The following is a 23,876-nucleotide window of genomic DNA, read 5'->3' as shown; positions in this document are numbered from 1 at the left end:
CTCGAGAATTCATACCGGAACCAGCATTGGGAACAAACAGGATGAATAACATCTGGAGTATGTATAAACACGGTAGGAGACATTATCTCAGTCTAGGAATTACCCATCAGGAAGTTCACTGTCAATATCTGATACCTCTGTAGTAGATATTTGGGGAGAAGTCACTTCCTTTCTTTTGACATGCTACCTTTGACTCATTTGTGCTACCCAGAGTACATCTTGATGCAAGAGTACAGCATTCAGAGTACACTGTCAGTCATGATCCAGCTACCCGGCAGTAGTGTTACAATAACAACAGTTCCTGTTCCCAGCCCCCGATAAACCACAACACCTGTGTTGGGTATCTGCTAGGGTGGTTTGGAGGTTTGTTCCATTAAAGCAAACTAACTACCTGTACCTCTTCAGGGCTTACTGTTTCTTGGATTTCTATCCAATTCAATAGTGTGGCACCTGAAGGCATCCAAGACCTCAAGTTTGGTCTTATATTGTCTGGTTCCAGACCGTACAGTGTTAAGTTACCATGCTGTACTATGGCCTCCTCGGGAACTTACAGGAAAACTATTGGTTAGGTAGCTGCATTGTGGTAGCTGTATCATACCTGTCACAAGTCACAGTGTCTGTTAAATGTGGTGTGCTGACCAGCCATTTACTTCCCACCTGCTCTTCGTGGGGTTCATTAACCTCCCTCTGCTCGTTAGTAGCTTTACACCCTTCATTGGTGAATCGTTTAGACACAGCCAATGGATAGCTTTGGTAGCCATACCCATCTCAAGATTTGGAACCGAATTCAATCTTGGATTGCCTTCTGGGTGAGCTATGAGCGATGGGGTTAATGTCACATATTCCTCTACTGAGAAGAGTGGAATCAAGTGGGTTGGGATTTGTGCCTTGGTTAGACTGGCTACAGTGGCACTAAACTCCCTTAACAGGTCTTGTGTCAACATTCTGGCCTGTTGCACACAAGCATAAACCCACTGTATAACACCAACAATCATGTCCACTGGTTGGGGAATAAGGTTTAACCCTGTTGCATAGAAAGTTGCCTGTAGGGTTTTCCCTAAGCTTTCCAACTTTTGCTGCTGTTGATACAGTCTGTCACTACCCTCTGGCATCTCTGACCCCTGCCTTCTTGGGGCAGTCAGGGGGAGAGTGCCAGTAGCACACAAACCTACCAGAAAAAGCAAACGTGCAACAGTGGCGGCAGCAATCAGTCCTCCCAAAAGTCTTTTCGGGTGGCTGATCCCAGTCATCTCCTTCTGAGTGACTGTTGCCTTTCTAAGCTGGCGCAGCGTGTACATGGTGTCTTTCTCAGTATGCCCTGTGGCATCTTGGGCACCAACATCCTGGAAATCTGGGGAGATCTGACGCAGCGGCTGATGCTGCTCCTCCGTTTCCAGGGCATCTGCTTTTTCGATTTGTTCATGCCTGTGCTCTAGGAACCCTGCAGGGAGCGGTGCAGCGGTGAAGCATGCCTGAGCTTGAGTGGTCATCTGGAGCACCTGAGTGATCTGGGATTGTTACCCCATTCTCACTGTTCAGGTCCACCCTGCACACTTCCTGATTGAGGAATCCCTCTATCGGCATGTTTACAATCTTTCGCTGGGGGTAGGTGTAGGACACCTGCTCGCTCCCCCCTTCCCTCGCTAGGGGTTCAGGGAGCTGCCCCAGCACTGGGATAGCTAGGAAGAGGACCGGTTCTTCCTGATGAAGAGCTAGTTCCTGACTTGCTGGGTCTCACAGTCATCTTTTCTCCTGTGCGCAAACTGTGCTAGTTAAAGCCAACACTAACTTGCCGGTCAGTGAGAATCAGCAGCGCACCGTCGCAAACCGCACAGCACAGCCTGACACCGAGCCAGAGAGCGTGGATTGGACAGCAACAGCCTGCAACTGTTTCTTTGTGCCCGCAGGAGATCTGAATCCCCAGAGATTGGATGAGTATTCAACTTCAATGCATTACAGCTCGAGAATTCAATTGTTATCCAAACCAGTTGATATCAATTTAATTCCTAAGAGTTATGTACTTGTTTGAGTATCTAATGTAGAAGTTATAACCAAGTTCATTTATGAAACGGTCTTAATGAATGATATACTGAAGTATGTCCTCTTGATGTGTAACTCTTTGTAACTGACTGAATATATACCTTTTGTATTCTGATAACCCTCTTGATAAGATCTGTTAGGTTTAAGGCATATTCTATGTATTAATAAATGTATCCTCGTGTATTAGTACCTGTGTGTGCGCGTTGTTTGAGTTATGTCGCATGGTTGGATTCTAAAGCCATCAAAAGAATCAACTTTGTGATTTACTGCTACAATTAATAATTGTCTCAGTAAATGCCCAAACCCTACAGAACTGGTGCCTTCAGAGAGCCACTATGATTACATATTTGGCGTCCCTGAGCTGGTTTTCCCTACAGTATGCAAAATATATCAATATGTTAATGTCTTATTTTAGTCTCATTTGCATTTTCCCAGCTTTGAATTTCCCCAGTGTTTTCTTTTCTCTCTCTGTGCTTTGACCTTGCCTGTTTGACCACATCTTGAACTGATCCCTGAGCTTTGAACCCTGCGTGTTAAATGACTCTCCTTCTGACTGTCCCTAGTGCTTTAATCAGTTCCTCTCAGCTCAACCCCTGCCTTTTTGATTGGGTCTCTAGTTTCACTTTTGCCTCCCCTGCTTGCTTCCAGTAGAGCCTGTGCCTGGATTCAGTCTCCAGGTTACTGCTTCCATCAGCTCATTGCAGCAGATATCACACTGGGGCCCTGGGTTCAATTCCAGACCTGGGGTGCTATCTGTGTGGAGTTTGTATTTTCTCCACATGTTTGTCAGGTGTTCTAGTTTTCTCCCACAGTCCACAAACATGCTAGTAGGTTAAATGACTTCTGGGAAAACTGGCACTGGTGTGAGTGTGTGCCCTTTGATAGACTGGCATCCTGTACAGGGTTCAATCCTGCCTTGTGTCCAGTGCTTCCTGGGTGTTACGGCGCAGTGTGTGGTCCATGTGCTATGTTCCACACTTCCTGGCTTTAATTGTTCTCCTTCCCCCATTGGTCCATGATTACACCATTGTTTCTGTATTACATCATCTTCAATCAACTCTTGGCCAATCAGAACGCAGCTTATTCGGTATATAATTTGGAGGTTTTCTGATTGTAGGGGCCTTTTGCTTGACCTCAGTTCTGCTAGGCTCAGCTTCATTTTGCATTTGTTTTGCTTCGGCTTCGCTTCTCCGTTTTTGTTCGTTTCTCTGTGTGTGTGTGTTTTCGGATAGATCTTGAAGATTCTTTTGTACCCTATTACTTCTGTCTACTCTCATTTTCCCATATTGGCAGTTGTAGTTCACTTGTGTATTTGTGTGAACTTGTGTATAGGGTTAGTTTAGATTGTTGGGTACATTCTGCACACATAGTTGGTCTCTGTTCTAGTAATACTAGTTTAGGACGGGTGAGTGCCTTTTGTCTAGTATGGTTTTTGGTAGTTAGTGAAGGTAAGCTAGGGTGTTAGAAAACGATGAAGACCGAGTCTTTTGGGTTTTGTTTTGGTAGATAGGTCAGCTTTCCCTCACTTTATTAGCCAGCTCCATTTTGTTTGTTATTTTATTTTCTTTGGAGCCACTCTAGTTCCCTTTCCCTGTGTGTTATTGTGTCCTGTTACGAACCAGTCACTTTATTCACTTCAAAATAAATCACCTTTGCACCAAAACTTGTTGTCATGCTTCCTAAGTCCCTCACCAGAAACCCACCTGCATCCAAAACTGTCCAAAATGTTATACCCCTTTACCCCAAGACACCTGGGGTCGTAACACTGGAACAGGCTCTGGGTAACTGTGACCCTGAATTGGATAATTGTTTATTAAAAGTGATGTTGATGGAGTTGAAATGCTGCACTGCCTTCTTTGTCAATTTGCTGATGGTATAAACTCATCCCTGTAATCTCATATGAAGTCAAACTTCAGGGCAAACTTCAGTCTAGATTTATTTTGGATGGAAGAAAACCTCAGGAAAAACCTACAACACTCAAACTCTCCCAGATTTACAGTCTTACTTCTGTGCAGCTCAGCTTACAGCTCCCCAGCAAAATGGTGAAGAGGTAGTCATCTCACTTAAAACATTATTATGTTTTACATCTAATATAACTCAAAGCATTATAAAAATAAGTTCTGCAATTTAAATACATTAATCACTTAGAAAATAGTTTGTATTATAAAAATAAAACTATAGAAAGGTAGTCATTTTGAGGGGTTGAGAGAAATAGCATGGGACCCTGACTTTAAACCGTATAAAATAGACGTTTTAGCAATGGTCATTGAGGGGCATTAGGAAGGTATGGAACAAGACAGAAATCCTGGAAGTACATTCATTCTTGCTGTGTTCATCCTTCTCAAGAATGAGAGGCATTGATTTCCATCTGTTGAAGTCTTGCTTCACATCAGATGTGTGTGAGTTTCTGATAATGTAGGATCTGATGTGATGTCCCTGATGTGCCTTCTTTTTTTCCTGGCCTGCTGGAACACGGTAGTAGTCTCTTAGTTTAGAATAATGGTCTCTGGCCACACCCGAGGGGAAAGCTCTGAACAAGCTGTGCATTGATGTCTGTCGTCATCTGTTTCTCTGGAAACTTATGTTTAGTCCTAAAATCTATAAAGCAGCTTTGTGACAATGTCCATTGTAAAAAGTGCTATGCAAATAAAACTGAATTGAATTGTGTAGGGAAACAGCCTACCTGGGAAAGCCTGTACAGATTTATCTTTGTGACACCGCAGGGAAGAATTAATGTGTTATTACTGGTCACCACTAGAGGGCCCAAAATACCAGCCCTCTAACTTTCATCCCCAACAGCTGCATGAAAATAATTTTCACTTCTGAACCTCTGATGTCCCTAATTGAGAGACCTGTATTAAATGGTCATTTGACTGACTAAATGGTGCCTCATAGAGCCTCGCCAAAAGCTCCATAACCTGAGGCACACAATTTTTTCCTCTAACTAGAGAAAAATGTTCTTATTTTTCTCGACCATGCTTTATCGCTCACTCCTAAAATGTTTAAACGATTACCTCACCCACTTATTGATTTTACACCGGCACTTTGTCTTCTTTGGAGATATCAGATAGCAAACTATTGGACTGCACACTCCCCAATACCCCGCATTGTCTCACCTCACTAAAAGGCTGACAACCCACAGTGGGGAGTCTTGTGCGCTACCATTGTTGTCAAGTAGTTTGTGTCTGTTTTGGATCCAGCAGAGTCTGTCTGTTCCTTCTGCAGCCCTGTGTGAATTTATGTAGTTTAAATGTGTGTTTTTGTTGTTTTAGTACAGTATGTGAATATAATGTTAATGTAAACATGTTCAGGTGAAATGCAAGTTATATTGTAGTTCAACCTTGTTAAACATGTACTGTGCTCATTGAACTGGAGGGGGTCTGAGACTATGTGTCCCGAGAGTAAAAACCTGGAGAGCGAGTATCATGACAGCACTATGGAAAGATCCGGAGTATATGGATCGACTAGTGAGCTCGTAATGGGGTGAGTTTAAATTCAATAGACAGGAGGAAAAGGGGAGAGATTATTAGGAAACGAGAGAAAAAGAAGGGACTAGATTAGGATTGGAAAAATGTCTGGGTAGATTGAACATAGTGCGAGGCATCCACATTCATTCTCAAAACACTCGGGCTCTGCGGAGCGCAGTGAAGAGGCAGCAGGTTTCTCTCATCAGAGGCTGCAAGTGAACCTAGTGATTTACAGCTGAGAACAGTGGACACAGGATACAGATTATTCTCACCAGACCGTTTGATTTATTTTACTCAGGCCTCAATCTATTGTACTGCCTTATGGTGGATGTTACTTCCCAGTGTGTGTTCTGTTTGTGTTTTTCTGTTATGTCCACACTGCGGACCCTTGATTGTTCTCCCTCCCCCATTGGCCCACCATTACACCACTGTTTCAATATGATGTCATCATCAATCAGCCTCAGCCAATCAGAATTCATTTTATTCACTATATAACATGGAGGCTTTCAGGAAGAAAAGGCCTTTTGTTTGATGTCGGTCCCGTTTGGTTTTGGTTATCGCTTCGCTTCTGGTTATTGCTTCGGCTTCGTTTGTTGGTTTGTTTTGCTTTGTGTGTGTGTATTTTCGTATAGCTTCGGCTTTTTTGTTTTGTTGGTTTTTGGTTAGTTTCTTTGTACTTTCGTTTGTTTATGTGTTCATCCTTGTTTTGTCATTACCTTGCCCCAGTGTTACATGTTCAACTTTTGTGTTCTTTCGTACCCTGCTCCTGTTTATTACTATTGTTTTCCCTTATTTGTCTTCCTGGTTCACTTGTGTTTTTGTGTGAACTTTTGTATATAAGGTTAGTTTAGGTTGTTGGGTACACTTACACACTTAGTTGATTTTTGTATTAGTACACTAGACTAGTACGGGTGAGTGCCATTTGTCTTGTATGGTTTTGGGTAGTCAGTGCAGGTTAGCTAGGGTGTTGAAGACGCTGAAGACCGTGTGTTTCGGGTTTTCTTTTGTAGTCAGATTAGCTTTCCTTCACTGTCCTAGCCAGCTCCATTTTGTTTGTTATTTTCTTTCCTTTGGCACCACTCTAGTTCCTTACCCTTCTTATCACGCTTCCTAGTCCCTCACCAAAACCCCCCTGCTTCCAAAAGAATTATCCTAAATGTTACACCCCTTTTCCCCTAGACACTTGGGGTCGTAACAGTGGGCAAAACACTTTTTTCTGAATTTTCCTTTACCATACTGTATTAACAAACCATTTCTTCAAAAAAATTGAAAAACATTTTAGTGAAATCATTACATTTGGGGAATTCATCATCTCTCCTCTCAACAACCTCACCAATGATTTGTTTTGGGTTTAAGAGACTCAGTGCATTCCTTTTTTTAGTATTTGTTTTGTTTGTTGTTGCTCTAACGGTTAGTTTTATATGTTGCAACTTTCAATAAGCACGCTTTAAGGAACCAACACTCTTTACTGTAATTTAAAGAATAGTTTACAACAACTTTCCAAAGGGCAGTACAGTTTCCTTGTTTACAACAAGAATAACAACTCCTCTTCTACAAAAGCAAGATAAACACAGTGTCAGGTGGAGGGTCTGTGGAGGAGGAGAGTGTTTGAGGGGTTGGTGAAGAGCAGGATGTCTCTAGAATTCCTCCAGTAAAACTGTAGACTCTTGTTTGAAGGTGTTGGTGTGTTTTGACTATGTTACATGTGGGAGTCTGTGTAGAGAGTCTTTCATGTGTAAAACGTGTCCAGTGTTGTGTAGTTTTGCGAGGGATGAGATTTATTAAGTTTCATGATCAATTTCTTTATACTTTAAGGGGGTTGTATAGGGGTTGAATGTATACTTGTTATTGCTTAATATCATTATTATTTTTTAATTAAAACCCTGTTTTTTTCTTCAAATGGTTTATTTTCTTTAAATAGGAAAGTTGTTTTTCTCAAAATATCTACAAACATCAAAATCTCCAGTTCACTTATTCCAGTATTGGTCATTTACATTTGGGATTAATAAACCATTTGAAGAAAAACAACAACACTGTAACTAACAAAAATAACTATAAGAAGATGACATCATAATAAAATATAATAATAAATGTGAAGCAATTTTTATTATGGTTAAAAGTCAAAGTCTGTCTATTTCTGTTTCCCATTGTAGTCACTGTAGCTCCGTGTGTCTCCCTATTTCCAACTGTCTCCCTTCCTGACAATTTCTTCTCATCTTTCTTCTTCCTCCTGGAACCCAAATTTTGAAGCAGTTGTTATCTTCATCATCCTCATCCATGGACACTCTGAGATGGATAACTACATTATGTTGTATATTACTGCTGAGCTGGGTGTTGTAGTGAAGACTTGGACAGAAAGATGTGGATGAGCTGTGCAGATGTTCAGCTGTGCTCCTGTCTTTTTGTCTGCAGGATGGAGAGCTGTAAACTAACAGAGAGATGTTGTGAAGATCTGGCCTCTGTTCTTCTGTCTCAACACTCCAGTCTGAGAGAGCTGGATCTGAGTGACAATAACCTGGGGGATTCAGGAGTGAAACTGCTGTCTGCAGCTCTGAGGGATCCCAACTGTAAATTAACAACACTGAGGTAAGTGAACACTGGTGATTTCTTTGTTTTTATTGTTTTATGTACAGTAGATATTCTGAGAAAGACAATATTTGCTTTTTCACATGCATCAACACCTAGGAAGTACAAAACAAAAATATCTCATTACCAAGAGACTTGACATGCAATATTTCCCATTTGACCAAATTATTTACACATACTGTACAGTATGTATATGTTGTTGATAATTCTGTGGGTAATATTCTCCATGGGATTTAATAAATAGAGTCCTTCTTCATTTGAACACAAGGTCTGTCCAACTTTAACAAATTTCTAGTGATTTATTTCATGGCTACAGTCCTGACAGTTCTAAAGTAGTTTTTTTATATTTCTTTAAGTACAGTATCTTGTATTTTCATGCCAAATATGTTTATGATGTTCCCGGCCATTCTTCCAACAGTTTGTGCCTCCAAAGTGATCATATTTAGCTTGCAATCGGTGTTTCTTCCAATATTGAATATGACCTTTCTACTCATTTTCTCTCCATGAATGTGAATTGGTGGATTTATACAGATTTGTATGGTTTTAGATTCTTCAATTACTGTGGAAGTGGCAACCGCCTTCTCATTTGCATCTCACTCTTAACTTATGTATTCCTCCTTTGATTTCTGATATTGTTCATAAATTTGAAAGGATGTAGCTGTGGAAGTAAATTAGGTTTGCAAAATTTATTAATGTATTAGTCTCTCATTTTAGAGTCTCATTTACTTCTTCCCAGCTTTGAATTTCCCCAGTGTTTTCTCCTCTTTCTCTGTGCTTGACCTTACCTGTTTGACCACATCTTGGACTGATTCCTGTGCTTTGAACCGTGCATTTAAACGACTCTCCTTCAGACTCTCTCTGGTGCTTTAATCAGTTCCTCTCAGCTCAACCCCTACCTTTTTGATCACGTCTCTAGTTTCACTTTCTCCTGCCTGCCCTGCTTGCTTCAAGCAGAGCCTGCGCCTGGATTCCGTCTCCAGATTACTGCTTCCATCAGATCATTACAGGAGATATCACACTGGGGCCCTGGGTTCAATTCCAGACCTGGGGTGCTATCTGTGTGGAGTTTGTATGTTCTCCCCAGGTTTGTCTGGTGTTCCAGTTTGCTCCCACAGTCCACAAACATGCTGGCAGGTTAATTGACTTCTGGGAAAGCTGGCACTGGTATGAGTGTGTGCCCTTTGATAGACTGGCATCCTGTACAGCAGTGGTTCTCAAACTTTTTGGACCAAGTACCACCCCTAATCCAACCAAAGCATCCAAGTACCACCTACAAGTCATCATCTCATAGGAACCCCAGAAATTCTCAATGACCAACATGAGAGTGCGTGCACACACACACATACATATAATAAATATTATAATAATAAACTTTATTTGATATAGCGCCTTTAAAGGTGGCTTCTCAAAGTGTTTTACAGAAAAAAAACATTAACAACAACTAATAAAAAAGCACCATTTCAGTGAGAGTGGTGAGCCTGTTTAGTTGAGCAAAGCAGATGTGAATTCATTTTTTGAGCCTTGATACAATTCACAACAGAGTCTAACAGATTTTAAAACGTCAGGCATTTTCTTGACGGCAAAGGTCACGCGGTGGATGTTGTAATGCGTACATTAATTTCTGGAGCAACCTATCTAATTTGTGCAACTACACTGTTATGTCGGCTTGTCATTGCTCCAGCACCGTCTGTACAAACTCAGATGCATTTTATCCAGTCGAGGCCATTCTCTACGATAAATTCATTCAGAAGCTGAAATATGTGCTCTCCTGTAGTTCCTGTTGGTAGCGGTTTACAGAACAGAAAGTCCTCATGGGACTTTTGATATAATCCTTCATTTCAATAATTCTATAAATGACTGTGTCTTTCGGGGGGGGGGGGCAGCAGGTCGAGCTGTTTAGCAGCTTTTTCTCTACACATAATACGTGTCAGCTCTTTTGCCAACGGTAAATAAGATTCTTCTTACCTGCTTTAGCAATACGCAAGCTTGCATTTTTCCGCGTTTCCGTATTTATTTAAAGTTTTTATTTCATGCGCATGGGAGCGAAACACAGGGACGCTCGGTGTATTTTTCTCAAATTAGAACAGTTCTTAAATATTTTTCCGTTATCACGCTTTCGTGTTCTCACAAGATTACCTGCGTTCGTAGCACGTATTTCTAGGCATTCCTGTGTTTACAACGTTGGCATTGTTCCAAAATCACGCACATTCTCCTTTCTCCCTATTTGCTGGAGATACAGTAGCTTTTCTTAAATACAATTGGTCACTTGCATCTGTAGCACGCATTCCTATAGAGTGGTATAGAATTACAGAGTATCTCTTGTGTCCACTGAAGTATTAGCGCGCACTGCATCGTAGTACGTAGGCTGCGTATTCGACACGTATTAAAATACAAAATATGAAAACCCGTCCCGATTTTTCAGCGCACACGAAACAGTTCCAGGGTCATTTGGCGTACCACTTGGCGGCACTTCACGTACTACTGCCGGTACGCGTACCACAGTTTGAGAACCACTGCTGTACAGTGTTCAATCCTGCCTTGTGTCCACTGCTTCCTAGGACAGGCTCTGGGTAACTGTGACCCTAAATTGGATAATTGTTTATTGAAAGTGATGTTGATGGTTTTCAAATGCTACACTGCCGTCTGTGAATTTTCTGAAAATATAAACTCATAATTGATTTATTCCAGGCTGCGGTTTCACAGCCGAAATGTTTTATTTTTCTCTCCTCTCTTTTCAGCCTGGAATAAACCTATTTCTTGTTCCTTTGCAGACTACGCATGCTGACGTAATGACGTAGCTACCCACCTGAACTAGTATAAACTCATCCCTGTTATGTTAGATATAGTCAAATTTCAGGGCAAACGTCAGTCTAGATTTATTTGGGAGGAAAGAAAACCTCAGGTAAAACCTCCCTCACTTGAACTCTCCCAAATCTAGTCTTACTTCTGTGCAGCTCAGCTTAAAGCTCCAACAACCTGAGTGACTGCTCCCCAGCAAAATGATGAAGAGGGATTTGTCTCACTTAAAACTTATGTTTTACACCTAATTTAACTCAAAGCATTTTCAAAATAAATAAATTCTGCAATTTAAATACAAAAATCACATACAAAAATGTATTGTGAAAAAACAAGTAAAGAAAGGAATAGTCGTTTTGAGAGGTCAAGTGAAATAGCAATGGGCCCAGACTTTAAACCATATAAAATAGACGTTTTAGCAATGGTCAATGAGGGACATAATCAAGGTCTGGAAATAGACAGAAATCCTGGAAGTACCTTCATCTTGCTGTCTTAATTCTTCCTAAGAATGAGACAGGCAGCAGTTTCCATCTATCGAAGTCTTGCTTCAGCTGGTTTTCTAGCACTTTTTAATTACATGTTAATATGTTTTCTGGGTTTCAGGGTATTTTAATTGCTAAACATATTATTTTATCCAAATTTAATTTCAAGTTGATTTTTTTTTTCAGGGATAGCATTGCTTCAGAATTTGCGATTTTAATTTGTATCTTGAAATGGTGCTGTAGTCTGTGATTACATTTGTGAGAACAGGAAGAACTGTTGAATTTCTGCTGTATATCATAACATCATCTAATAACAAGAGCCTGATTGTGTGTTCCTCCTGCTATATCACCTCCCTCTATATCCTTCTGTTATCTTATACTCTGAGAGCATAAATCAGTGGTGACAAGCATCTCCTCCTCTCATTCCCTGTATAAATACAAAAGTCTGTTATACCCTGTCAAATTATTTTTCGGGATCCAGACTTTGTTTCATTTCAGTTTTCAGTTTTTGTGTTTAAAGATACAGTTTAGTGTAGCCCAATAAGACCTCCAACAAAATAGTCAATTTCTCCCTGGAATGATGTCCTCTCAAACATTTTATATCTCTGGAATTACAAATGTATTATTGTCATGCCCTCTGCAGCCAGAGGGCGCTCTGTCCTGTCCCTTGTTTCCTGCTTTGCTGTCCTTCCGGTTTCCCTCTTTCCTTGGGCTAGATATTTCCGGGTCACTTATTCTGTCTCGCTCGGCATTGACGTTCGGATGTCCTGAGACCCGCCTAGCACCAGGTCGCCCCATGTCCGCTACCTGAGGGCATTGGTTTCTATACGGCACTCCAGAACCCTTTGCACTGACGAGCCCAGGCTAACTCCCCGTTCCGCCGCCTCGCATAGGGTCTTTTTCACTCTCCTGCCTCTCCACGGTTTGTCCCTTCCAACATCCGTGACAATTATACAGTAGAAGTGTACAGTATACAGTAGAGTCCTTAAATTTCTTATATGTCTTACTGTGTCTTCCCACCAGACAGAAATATCTAGGACAAACAAAGAAACATATTTTGTTTTCAATTTTCCAAGATCAATTTTTCAGGTTGTGGCCCTGTCAGCCAGCTGAAAATGCTTGTAGACATTGCCCCATGTGTATTAGTTTGGATTAAACATCGAGACATTTGTTACGCACCCAGATAGTCTAAGGGTATATGGAGTGTGACATTAAGGGAATTTCAGGCGTGCAGGGAGAAATCTTTGGTGTGGGGAAAAGATAGTTGTAATGAATTATAATAGGTAAACATGAGTGAAATATGTACAATTTGAATAGGTGACTGGTATTTGAGAAGAGGAAATATGAGTGATACCAAAGGAACGTAAATAACAAACAAAATGGAGCTGGGTAATAAAATGAGGGGAAGCTGACCTAACTACAAAACCCGAAACACTCGGTCTTCGGCGTCGTCTAACGCCCTACTCAACTTCACTGACTACTCAAACCATACAAGACAAAAGGCACTCATCCCATACTAAACTAGTATTTCTAATAATACAAAGACCAACTACGTGTGCACAGTGTTACCCGACAACCTTAACTAACCCTTTATACAAAAGTTCACACAAATACAAATACAAAGAGTGAGCTACGGATACAAATAAGGGAAAACGAGAGTAGACACAAGGAATAGGATACAAAAGAGCACAGAGGTTAATATAACCTGTTTGGGCAAGGTAATGGCCAAATAAAGAATAAACACAAACAAATGAAAGTACAAGGAAGAGATTAACACAAACCAACAAAGCAGAAGCTATATGGAAACAAACACACAAAGCGAAACGAATGAAAACGAAGAGAGACAAAGCCGAAGTGAAACGAAGTCAAAGCTGAACCTAGCAGAACCGAAGTCGAGCGAAAAGGCCCCTTTATTCTGAAAACCTCAAGTTAAATACTGAAGAAGTTGAGTTCTGATCGATCGAGAAGCTGATTATGAATGACGTAATATGGCAACAGTGGTGTAATGATGGACCAATGGGGGAGGGGGGGGCATCTGGAAGTGGAAAGTGGAAGTGGAAGTTAGTGGAAAAAAAACAAAACATACAGACACACATGGGGACGTAACAATTGTACATTGAAAATTCTACATTTCTTAAAAAATAATAATAATTAATAAAAAAATATATTAAAAATCTTAAAAGCTATAATAGCTATTGTAATTACTATATAATCCTCTAGGGAGGAGTTTTAATTGCTTTTTTGCACTGCCAGCTTATTAGCAGGGTGAGTTGTTGATAATAGATGACCCCTGGTTGCTAAGTAAACAATCCAGTTGCTGAGGGTTTTTTTTCTCCCCTGAATCGTGATAACAGAGACAGTGACATCTCCTAGGGCTCTGAATGGTCAATAATGAATGAATGACAGCAGCTGGAACCAGACCCCCCTTTTTTCAGACTTTTCAGAAAAGTGGTCAGCCAAACAGATTTACTCTTTCAGTTTTCATTGACCCAGTGGCACGTGATTGGCTGGCCAAAATGACTGACAGGGGCACTCGTGGTGCATTGATTGGTAGTGAAAATATTTAATCATTTAATTTCTTTACTGTGCACATATTTATCCACTTAATATTAAATATTTATATGGAATTTTACAACTAAAGGGAAATTTTAGTAGCCGAGCATAAAAAGAAGAGGAGCATAACGCTTCTGAGGGTCCTAAATGAGATTAATTTAGGAACATTAACATTATGTAAACTGTACTGTATATGGCTTGTATTGGTAGTTTAAAGAAAAAATACACACCAGTATTCCATTTCTCCCTAAACATTTTAAGCATCAAAGTCTTACATATTGTTATTTGTACGTGCTCCTTCTGACCATATTACGTTTTTTTGTAACACATACAGCCACCAGTGAGTGTGTAAGAGCCGGCTTACCAGAGCGGTGACGTCACTGCCCTCCCTTGTGAATAGCAGGGCCCACAGCTGCAGGACTGATGGGAGATCTTCCTTTAGCTCAAGTGGCTGGGTCCCTGTTGAGCTATTCTGGCAGCCTTGGTTTGAGTCCCTGATAGTGGGGGGCTGACCTAAGCGGCAACGGCAAGGGCACCCGCCTGAACCCCGAAGTGTTACATTGGTGTTAGAGTGGGATGGGATAGCCCTTCACCGAGGTCGGCGAGTTAAGTGGGGGAGAGTGTAATGCATACAGAGCCACCAGCGAGTGTGTAAGAGCTGGCTTGCCAGAGTGGTAATGTCCCCGCCCTTCCCTGTAATAGCAGGGCCCACAGCCGCAGGGATGATGGGAGATCTTCCCTTAACTCAAGCAGCTGGGTCCCTGTTGAGCTATGCCTGCGGCCCGGGTTCGAGTCCCCGACAGTGGGGGGCCAACCAGAACACCGTAGTGTTACAATATACTTTGTGAAAAGTGATAGTTTTAACCTTTTCTGTGAATACGCTCGTTATCAGAGTAAACAAAAGCATGCTTTTAGAATTTGATTAATAGGGAATATAATATGGAATCGCATATCTAAAGAAATTAATAACAATATAATTATATTCAGGTACTGTAGCACAAACAGTAATATAAGACTTTCTATTGATATGTGTACAGCTGTTTTAGAAGTTGCGACATGACTGCATCTGTGGTGTGATGGCTTAAGTAACTGACTTTTAAGACTGAGGTTGGGTGTTCAAATCCGGCTATTGCTATGAGTTTTCTTTTAACAAATAAACATTTAGTTGAAAAACTAAAATAGCAAATATTACGGACACTATATTGACATGTTTTATATTCCTTTATATCACAGCATGTACCGCAGGGTGTAGGGCACAAACCCACGTGAGCCCGAAAGCCCTTCATTCATGTAGGGCATTTGCCCGGCGCTGCGGCAGAAGAGAGCCCGGCTGGGGTACGCGGTGAGGGGCAGGACGGGAGTGGTAGTGGTCAGGGCGGGGATTAGGAAAGCCGCTGACCAGTGCAGCTGACCCACGGTGAAACGCGCGTACAGTCTGGGGAGATTGCCTGTTTTCATGTAAATAGTTCCCTGGTTTCGCACCCCTGTATTTTGCTCTCTCTCTTTTCAATTCAAGGTGCTTTATTAGCATGACCGATGGGTACAATCAGTGTTGCCAAAGCAAATGAAAGTAATGATATTTACATTAAACAAAACAAAAAAAATAGAAGTAAAATAAAATCTACAGACATATTACAGCCATTTACAACAAAGACATATTATAAAATATTGACATATACTTGTAGTGTGCTCTCTGAAGGCACAAGTTCTGTAGGGTTTGGGCATTTACTGGGACAATTATTAATTGTAGCAGTAAATCACAAAATTGATTCTTTTGATGGCTTTAGAATCCAACCATGCGATATAACTCAAACAACGCACACACACAGGTACTTATACACGAGGATACATTTACTAAAACATAGAATATGCATGTAAACCTAACAGATCTTATCAAGAGGGTTATCAGAATACAAAAGGTATATATTCAGTCAGTTACAAAGTGTTACACATATTAAGAGGACATACGTTCAGTATATCATTCATTTAGACCGTTTCGTAAATGAACTTGGTTATAACTTCTACATTAGATACTCAAAACAAGTACATAACTCTTAGGAATTAAATTGATATCAACTGGTTGGGATAACAATTGAATTCTCGAGCTGTAATGCATTGAAGTCGAATACTCATCCAATCTCTGGGGATTCAGATCTCTTGTGGGCACAAAGAAACAGTTGCAGGCTGTTGCCGTCCAATCTGCGCTCTCTGGCTCAGTGCCAGGCTGTGCTGTGCGGTTTGCGACGGTGCACTGCTGATGCTCACTGACCGGCAAGTTAGTGTTGGCTTTAACTAGCACAGTTTGCGCACAGGAGAAAAGATGACTGTGAGACCCAGCAAGTCAGGAAGAGGACCAGTTCGTTCCTGATGAAGAGCTAGTTCTGAATAGTGTCCACAGTTCCGACCTGTTCACGAGGCCTGCTGCTGATGCTAACCTTGGGTGGATCCTATGGTTACTCTCTGGCAACCTCCGCTCTAGACTCTTAGAACAAAGGAAAGTTCTGGCACTCGGACACACTGGCCGTTCCGTGGTTGTCCGGGCTGAGTCTCAGGATGGTCAGGAGGCGCGCTGCGAGAATGTCCTGCCCTTGGGAGCCTTCTGCTCCTGGGCCGTCCTGCCCTGGAATTCTCCTTTGAATTCCCTTTAGAATTGTCTTTCGAAAAAGTTCACAGAATTCTCTCAGGCCCTCTGTGTTGCCTGTTTTTACCTGGAGGAACTTCAGCTCGTTCATTGGCTGAAAGTTCCATGGGCATCAGAGTCCCACGTGGGTTACTCGGCCCTACCAGTCCCTGATTGGTTGATCAAGGTGAGATATGAGTCACTTACTCCTGACACCTAGGAATGCAGTCCAGATGACCATTGATCATGATAGCCAGGCTTAGCTAAGTGCATCCCCCTTTGGGAGCTGTCCCTTATCAAAAGAAAACATCTTTAAATCAGCCTGCATGAATAGCTTCTCTGTGGTGCAGCCATGAACAGAGAGATGGGGCCTCATTTGGGAAAGCACCGCAACACTTAATTCTGTCTTATTAACAAGCATTGCCGCTACATACTGTAGGCGGCTGGAGTATTATTGGGAGACAGGCTCACTGTGCCTCAGGCTGTGATAGGAGATCACATACTGGGCTGCCAGTTCCACTGAGTTCCCTCCTCCCTCTCCCAGTAGGATTGGGACCCGTTGTGATTCTGGCAGGTGTGGGAACTCTGGGTTTAGATTTCTGAATTTCGGGAAGAATGTTTCTCTAATCCCAGAGTATCTGTCACAGTGCAGTAGGAAGTGCACCTCTGTCTCTATTTCTCCCCGCTGGCAGTGGGAGCACAGCATGTTCTCTCTGGGCAGCCAGGTCTGCCTGTGTCGCCCAGTTTCTATGGCCAGGCTGTGGTCACTGAGCCTGTACTTCGTCAGGGTCTGTTTCTGTTTGTTGTTTCTTATTTTGGTCAAATATTTAGCTAGTGTGTATTGTCTGTTTAGGGTTCTGTAGCATTCCAGTTTATGTTGTGTTTGTATGTGTGTGTCCCAGTGTGTGAGATATTGCTGTTTGATCTGTGCTGTGATGTGGTTGAGTCTGGGTTGTGGTGCTCTAGCAGTGCTGTCCTGAGGCTGGTTAGTGTCGGTGTGGCTCGGGTCAGTGAGCCTCATGACCAGCTGGCTCGGGGGGCTCTGTTTTGGGCTCAGCTCTTGACTCAGCAGGGCTTTGTGGTGGTAGGAATTTTGGTCACTGTTTTTTAGGTGTAGCCAATACTTTAATATTCTTTTCTGTATGTTTATCAATAGTGGGTACTGGCCTAATTCGGCCCTGCACCCGTTGTTAGTTGTTTTTCTCTGCACACGGAGGATGTTTCTACAGATCTCCATGTGCAGAGTTTCTGTGGGGTGTTTGTCCCATTGAGTGTAATTCTGGTCTGTGAGGGGACCCCACACTTCACTGCCGTATAGGGCAATGGGTTGGATTACACTTTCAAATATTTGGAGCCAGATTCTTGTTGGTGGGTTGATGTTCAAGAGCCTCCTTCTTATTGCGTAGAAAGCCCTGAGTGCCTTCTCTCTCAGTGCCTTCACTGCCAGGTCAAAACTCCCAGAAGAGCTGATGGTGAGACCGAGATATGTGTAGCTGGATGTGTGCTCCAATGTGTTGTTGTTAAGTATGAATTTGTACCTGTTTCCCTGAGGTCTGGCTTTCTTCTGGAAAACCATAACTCTGGTCTTGTCCAGATTGACTGTCAGTGCCCAGGTCTGACAGTACTGCTCCAGCAGTGCCAGGTTCTGCTGCAGCCCCTTTTCTCTCTCGCTCGCTTTCTCTCTCTCGGCTGGCGTGCGGGAGTGCTGGCTGGCTGGTTGTGCCGAAAAGAAATAAAACACCGTTTTTCACTCCACAAAGTCTGAGTCTCTGTGTCCGACCTCACTGAACCCGAATTCACTACATTATTAATAATGTCTTCCATGTCGCATTAACATTGGAATGTTCCTTTTTTACAAGTTTAAAAGGGGCGATACACAAGTGTCTCCTCTTTAACTCTTCTGTTAACAAAGAAATTTCAAAAGAGCCTCACAACATTGTCCAATAATATTCTTCTTGTGTCTAATTTTTAGTTTAGCAGGATTTAAGCTACAGTATATGAATATAATTATATTGTTATTAATTTCTATAGATATGCGATTCCATAATATATCCCCTATTAATCAAATTCTAAAAATGTCAATATAGGGTCCAGAATATTTGCTATTTTAGGTTTTCAATGAAGCCTTTCAATGGCTTGAGGCGCCTGTTAAATTGCCCCACTGGATACATTGTTTGTAAAGAAACCGGTTTTACAACTCTTTTCCTCCCCCTCTTCATTTTCAAAGTAGAATAGGCGAACCTTCCAATGAAAGACATCCCCCTTCCCCCACGGACAGACTGACAAATGTTTTATTAGAAAAAGAGATTCACAACACAAAGCTGTGTCGGTCGTCTGTGTAAAAAAATCAGTTTGAACATCATGGGTGTTTTTAATAAGCTGAAACAACTCTGCGACAAAATATATACTTAGCTCAACCAGACAGGTCATCCCGCTACCAACATTGAATAAAAGAATAATAATTTTATGTGTGGCAAAAAACTGACTTACCTAAACAAAATATATTTACAAATCCTTTCACCTAATACATTTCTAAAACTTTTTGCTCATGTGCATTTTTGGATTTTTTACACCTCTAGCACTTTAACATCCTTAATTTTAAGGATTTAATTTGAATAAAACTATCACTTTTCTCACAAAGTATATAAACGTACAGTAATATGGTCAGAAGGAGCACGTAAAAACGTTTCTGAAATAACCACATATTAGACTTTGATGATTAAAATGTTTAGGGAGAAATGGAATACCGGTGTGTATTTTTTCTTTAAACTACCAATACCAGCCATAAACAGTACAGTTAACATAATATGTTTATGTTCCTAAATTAATATCGTTTATGAGCATGTGAAAGGCATGGTGAATTGGAGATTCTCAAAACTTACTTTGTATGATTGGAAACGAATATGTGATCGGATCAACGAAATGCTGTGGTGTTACTTTTTGTCAATGAAAAAATAAAGTCTTATCATTTACAAAGATGGTTACAAAGGTAGTGGACCAGAGTAATACTTTGAGTTCTGTATGTATATGTTGTTGTTGATTTATAATTCTGTGGGTAATATTCTCCATGAGATTTCATTCATAGAGTCCGTCTTCATTTGAACACAAGGTCTGTCCAGCTTCAACCAGTTTCTAGTGATTTATTTCATGGCTGCAGTATCTTTCTGCCTCTGAAGGCTGTTTATCTGGTGTTTGTCCCAGAAGAAAAATGACTCCTAAAGAGAATTTTTTATATTTCTTCAAGAATCTTTATTATTAATAAATAAGAATTTTTCTTTATACCAAAAGGTGTTTATAATATGCCAGCGTTCCTCGCAATTCTTCCAACAGTTTGTGCTTCCAAATTTATCATATTTTTCTTGTAATTGGTATTTCTTCCAATATTTAATGTGAACTTTTCACTCACATTCTCTCCATTAATGTGAATTGGTGGATTTATGCAGATTTGAACGGTTTTAGATTCTTCAATTGCTATGGAGGTGCCAACCTCCTTTTCTCACCTGCGATTTACTCTTGTATTCCTCCTGTATTTTGATATTTTATATACATCTGGAAGGATGTAGCTGTGGAAATAAGTTCGGTATGCAAAATGTACCAATTTGTTAATCTCTCATCTTAGAGTCTCATTTACTTCTTTTCACATTTCCCCAGTGTTTTCTCCTCTCCCTTTGCTTAGACCTTGCCTGTTTGACCACGTCTTGGACTGATCCCTGTGCTTTGAACCCTGCATGTTAAACGACTCTCCTTCAGACTCACTCTGGTGCTTTAATCAGTTCCTCTCAGCTCAACCCCTGCCTTTTTGATCGTGTCTCTAGTTTCACTTTCTTCTGGCTGCCCTGCTTGCTTCCAGCAGAACAAAGCAAAGCATTATGAAAATAAATTCTACAGTTTAAATACAGTAATCACTAGAATTTGTATTGTGAAGAAAAGAAAGAAAGAAATAGTCATTTTGAGGGGTTTATAGAAATAGTGTATTGAAGCTAGTTTGGACATGGTGACGTCATTGCCCTCCCTGTGCGTAGCAGGGACCTCAGCCGCCTGGGATGAGGGAGGTCTCCTTTAGCTCATGTGGCTGGTTCCCTGTTGCGTTATGCTGGAGACCCAGGTGTTGCAGGACGAACGGGCGGGGTGGAGCGCCAGAGGGCACGAGCCCACGCGGAACCTTGACGGTCACAATAGCATGGGACCCTGACTTTAATCCACATAAAATAGACATTTAAGTAATGGTCACTGAGAGGCATAAGGAAGGTCTGGAACAAGACAGAAATCCTGGAAGTACCTTCATTCTTGCTGTCTTCATCCTTCTCAAGAATGAGACAGGCAGCAGTTTCCATCTGTTGAAGTCTCGCTTGAGCTGATTTTCTAGCATCTCTTAGTTACATTTTAATGTGTTTTCTAGGTTTCTGGGTATTGCAGTTGCTCAACATTTTATCTTATCCCAATCCTATTGTAAATTAAATTTATTTTTGACCTCCAGGGATATAGATTCCCCAATAACATTGCTTCAGAATTAATCCCTATTCTGAAAAGTTGCTGTAGTCTGTGATTACATCTGTGAGAACAGGAAAAGATGTTGAATTTCTGCTGTATATACTAACACCATCTTTATAAAGAGTCTGATTGTGTGTTCTCCTGCTATATCACCTCCCTCTGTATCGTTCTGTAGACGTACACTCTGAGAGAATAAATCAGTGGTACAAGAATCTCCTTGTTTTGTTCCCTGTATGAATTAAAGGTGTCTGACAGAATACCATCAACCTGTTCCTGTGCATTTGGTTGCTTTTACATTGCATGTAGCCAAACAATAAAACCATTATGAAAATCCTACAAGTTTCAAATACAAAAGGCTGTAGTACCCTGTCAAATGCCTTATCTGGACCCAGAATGTATTCATAGCAGTTTTCATTATTTGTGTTTAAGGATACAGTTTAGTTTAGCATGATAAGACTACCAGCCAAATAGTAATTTTCCACCTGGAATGCTGTCCTCTCAAATATTTTATAAAACCTCTAGAATTCAAAAAGTGATTATGTAGTAGAAGTAAACAGTCTATAATAGAAGCCTGCACTAGGTCAGCAAGGAGCTTTCTATCCCGGGCTGTCCTGATCCTACTATCCGGGACTCGGAGTACACTGATGACATCATGGTCATGGCTGGGATGTCAGGCACTGTGAGAAACCCTAGAGGACTCTCAACTGTTGTCATCAACTGCTCATGGCCTGGCCTTGTGTCCTGCAGAATTGAGCGCAGGAGACCTCAAACTCGCCCTGGTCCTCTTTCTACTGATCACCTGTGGGGTTGACCTGACCCCACTGCCTCCTTTTCTCCTCAGTCTGCTAGAGGAGTGGTGCTCTCTGTGTGTGTAGAGAGCAGGAGACACCCAGTCTGTCCTGGACTCCACTGTTTCTAATTCAGGGTCATGAGTGAGCCAGAGCCTATCCTAGCAAGCAATGGCCCAACACAGGGGCCTGTACTGGTTGTCAGTCCATCAGGGGTTCGACAGAGGAAACAAGTGAGAACAAAGAGAGAACATACAAACTTCACACAAATATCTCCCCAGGTCTGGAACTGAACCAGGGCCCTGGCACTGCGATACAGCCATGTTAACCACTGTGTCCTCCTGTGTCTCCCCTCTTAAACAACCCATCAGCCACAATACTAGAATGGAGACAGAAGTGGGCCACTTCTTATTCTTCACTAGCAGACTGGTCTGAGCCATTGTCCCCCAGTTACAACACCTGCTAGACATGGACCCAGGCTGCTGGCGCTGTGTGGACTGGATGTGAGCTACTTTGGGACTGTATTCCCTGCAGTGTACAGGCAGATATTCATGTCAGATTCTGTGTGCACTACATCTCGGGGAATGCTGTTAATATAGGGTCATCTTCCTGATATGCTCCCTGTTTTACCTGGCCTGCTGGGAACTGAAATAGTCTCATACTTTAGAGGAATGATCTCTGGCCACAGCTGAGGGGAAAGCTCTGTACAGGCTGTGCACCTTTCTCAGCTGCCGTCTCTCCCTGACACTCCCTGGAAACATGTGTGGGGATACTGCCTTCCTGGGAAAGCCTGTACAGATTTCTCTCTTTGACACAGCGGAGAACAATTAATACTCTACCACTGGTCACCACTAGGGGGCCAAGATAACATCAATTACAGCCCTCTAACTTTCAGCCCGGACAGCTGTGCGTAATTTTTTTTCATCTGAACCACTGGCGTCTCTAATTGAGAGCCCTGCATTAAAAGTTCAAGTGGCTGATTAAATTGTTCGTCATAGAACCGTGGCAAAAGCTTAATAGGCAGAGGCGCACAACTTTTTTCTCTCTAACTTGAATTTTTGTTCTTATCTCGACAGAGCTTTATCAATCATTCCTAAAATATTTAAACCAATATTTCACCCACGTATTAATTCAACACAGGCACTTTGTCTTCTTCGGAGATATCAGACAGTTAGCCGGTGGACCCCACACTCCCAAACACCCAGCATTGTCCAAAGCTGACAACTCACAGTGGGGAGTCTTGTGCACTACCATTGTTGTCAAGTAGTTTGTGTCTGTTTTAGATCCAGCAGAGTCTGTCTGTCCCTTCTGTAATCCTGTGTGAATTTATGTAAACAGTTTTAATATGGATTTTTTGCTGTTTTAGTACAGTACAGTATGTGAATATAATGTTAATGTAAACATGTTCAGGTGAAATGCAAGTTACATTGTAGTTCAACCAGGATAAATAAACATGTCTTGTGCTCATTGATTGGAGGGGCTCCGAGGCTATGTGACCCGAGAGAAAAAAAAGAGAGTGAGTATCTCGCCAGCACTGTGGAGAGATCCGGAGTATACGGATTGGCTAGTGAGCTCGGAGGGGTGAGTTTAAATGTAATGAACAAGTGGAGGAAAAGAGGAGAGATTATCGGGAAAAGAGAGATACAGAAGGGACTGGATTGGGATTGATAAAACGTCCGGAGAGGTTGAACATCATGCAAGGCATCCACTTTCGTTCTCAAAACATTCGGGATCTGCGAAGTGCAGTGAAGAGGCAGCAAGTTTCTCGATCATCAGAGGCTGCGAGTAAACCTGATGATTTACAGCTGAGAACAGTGCTCACAGGATACACATTATTATCTCTTGATTTATTGTAGTGAGGACTCAATCTATTTTCCTTTAGACAAGCGTACCAATGATTTTTTTTCTTTTGGTTTAAGAGACTCAGTGAATACCTTAAATTAAAATTAAAATTACAGAAGGTAAGGAGGTTATTTGTTGGTTGTAATACACTGCATGGTAAAGTGAAAAACTGGGCACACAAACCTTGTGAAGTCATCTTGTGATCACTGTT

General features: G+C 41.6%; 1 protein-coding gene across 1 annotated transcript in view; it reads left to right on the top strand.

Annotated features, from left to right (window-relative positions):
• The window catches only part of LOC148646745 (NACHT, LRR and PYD domains-containing protein 3-like), a 2,700,574-nt gene that overhangs the window by 286,896 nt on the left and 2,389,802 nt on the right, over positions 1-23,876 (top strand). Inside the window, exon 3 of the mRNA XM_088608537.1 lies at positions 7,920-8,093. Coding sequence (XP_088464663.1) covers positions 7,920-8,093 — 174 coding nt within the window. The remainder of the gene's footprint in view (positions 1-7,919; positions 8,094-23,876) is intronic.

The sequence above is a fragment of the Lepisosteus platostomus genome, chromosome 16 (assembly GCF_059453375.1).
Source record: "Lepisosteus platostomus isolate fLepPlt1 chromosome 16, fLepPlt1.hap1, whole genome shotgun sequence".
Classification (NCBI taxonomy): Eukaryota; Metazoa; Chordata; class Actinopteri; order Semionotiformes; family Lepisosteidae; genus Lepisosteus; species Lepisosteus platostomus.
This window is presented reverse-complemented; position numbering and strand designations above follow the sequence as displayed.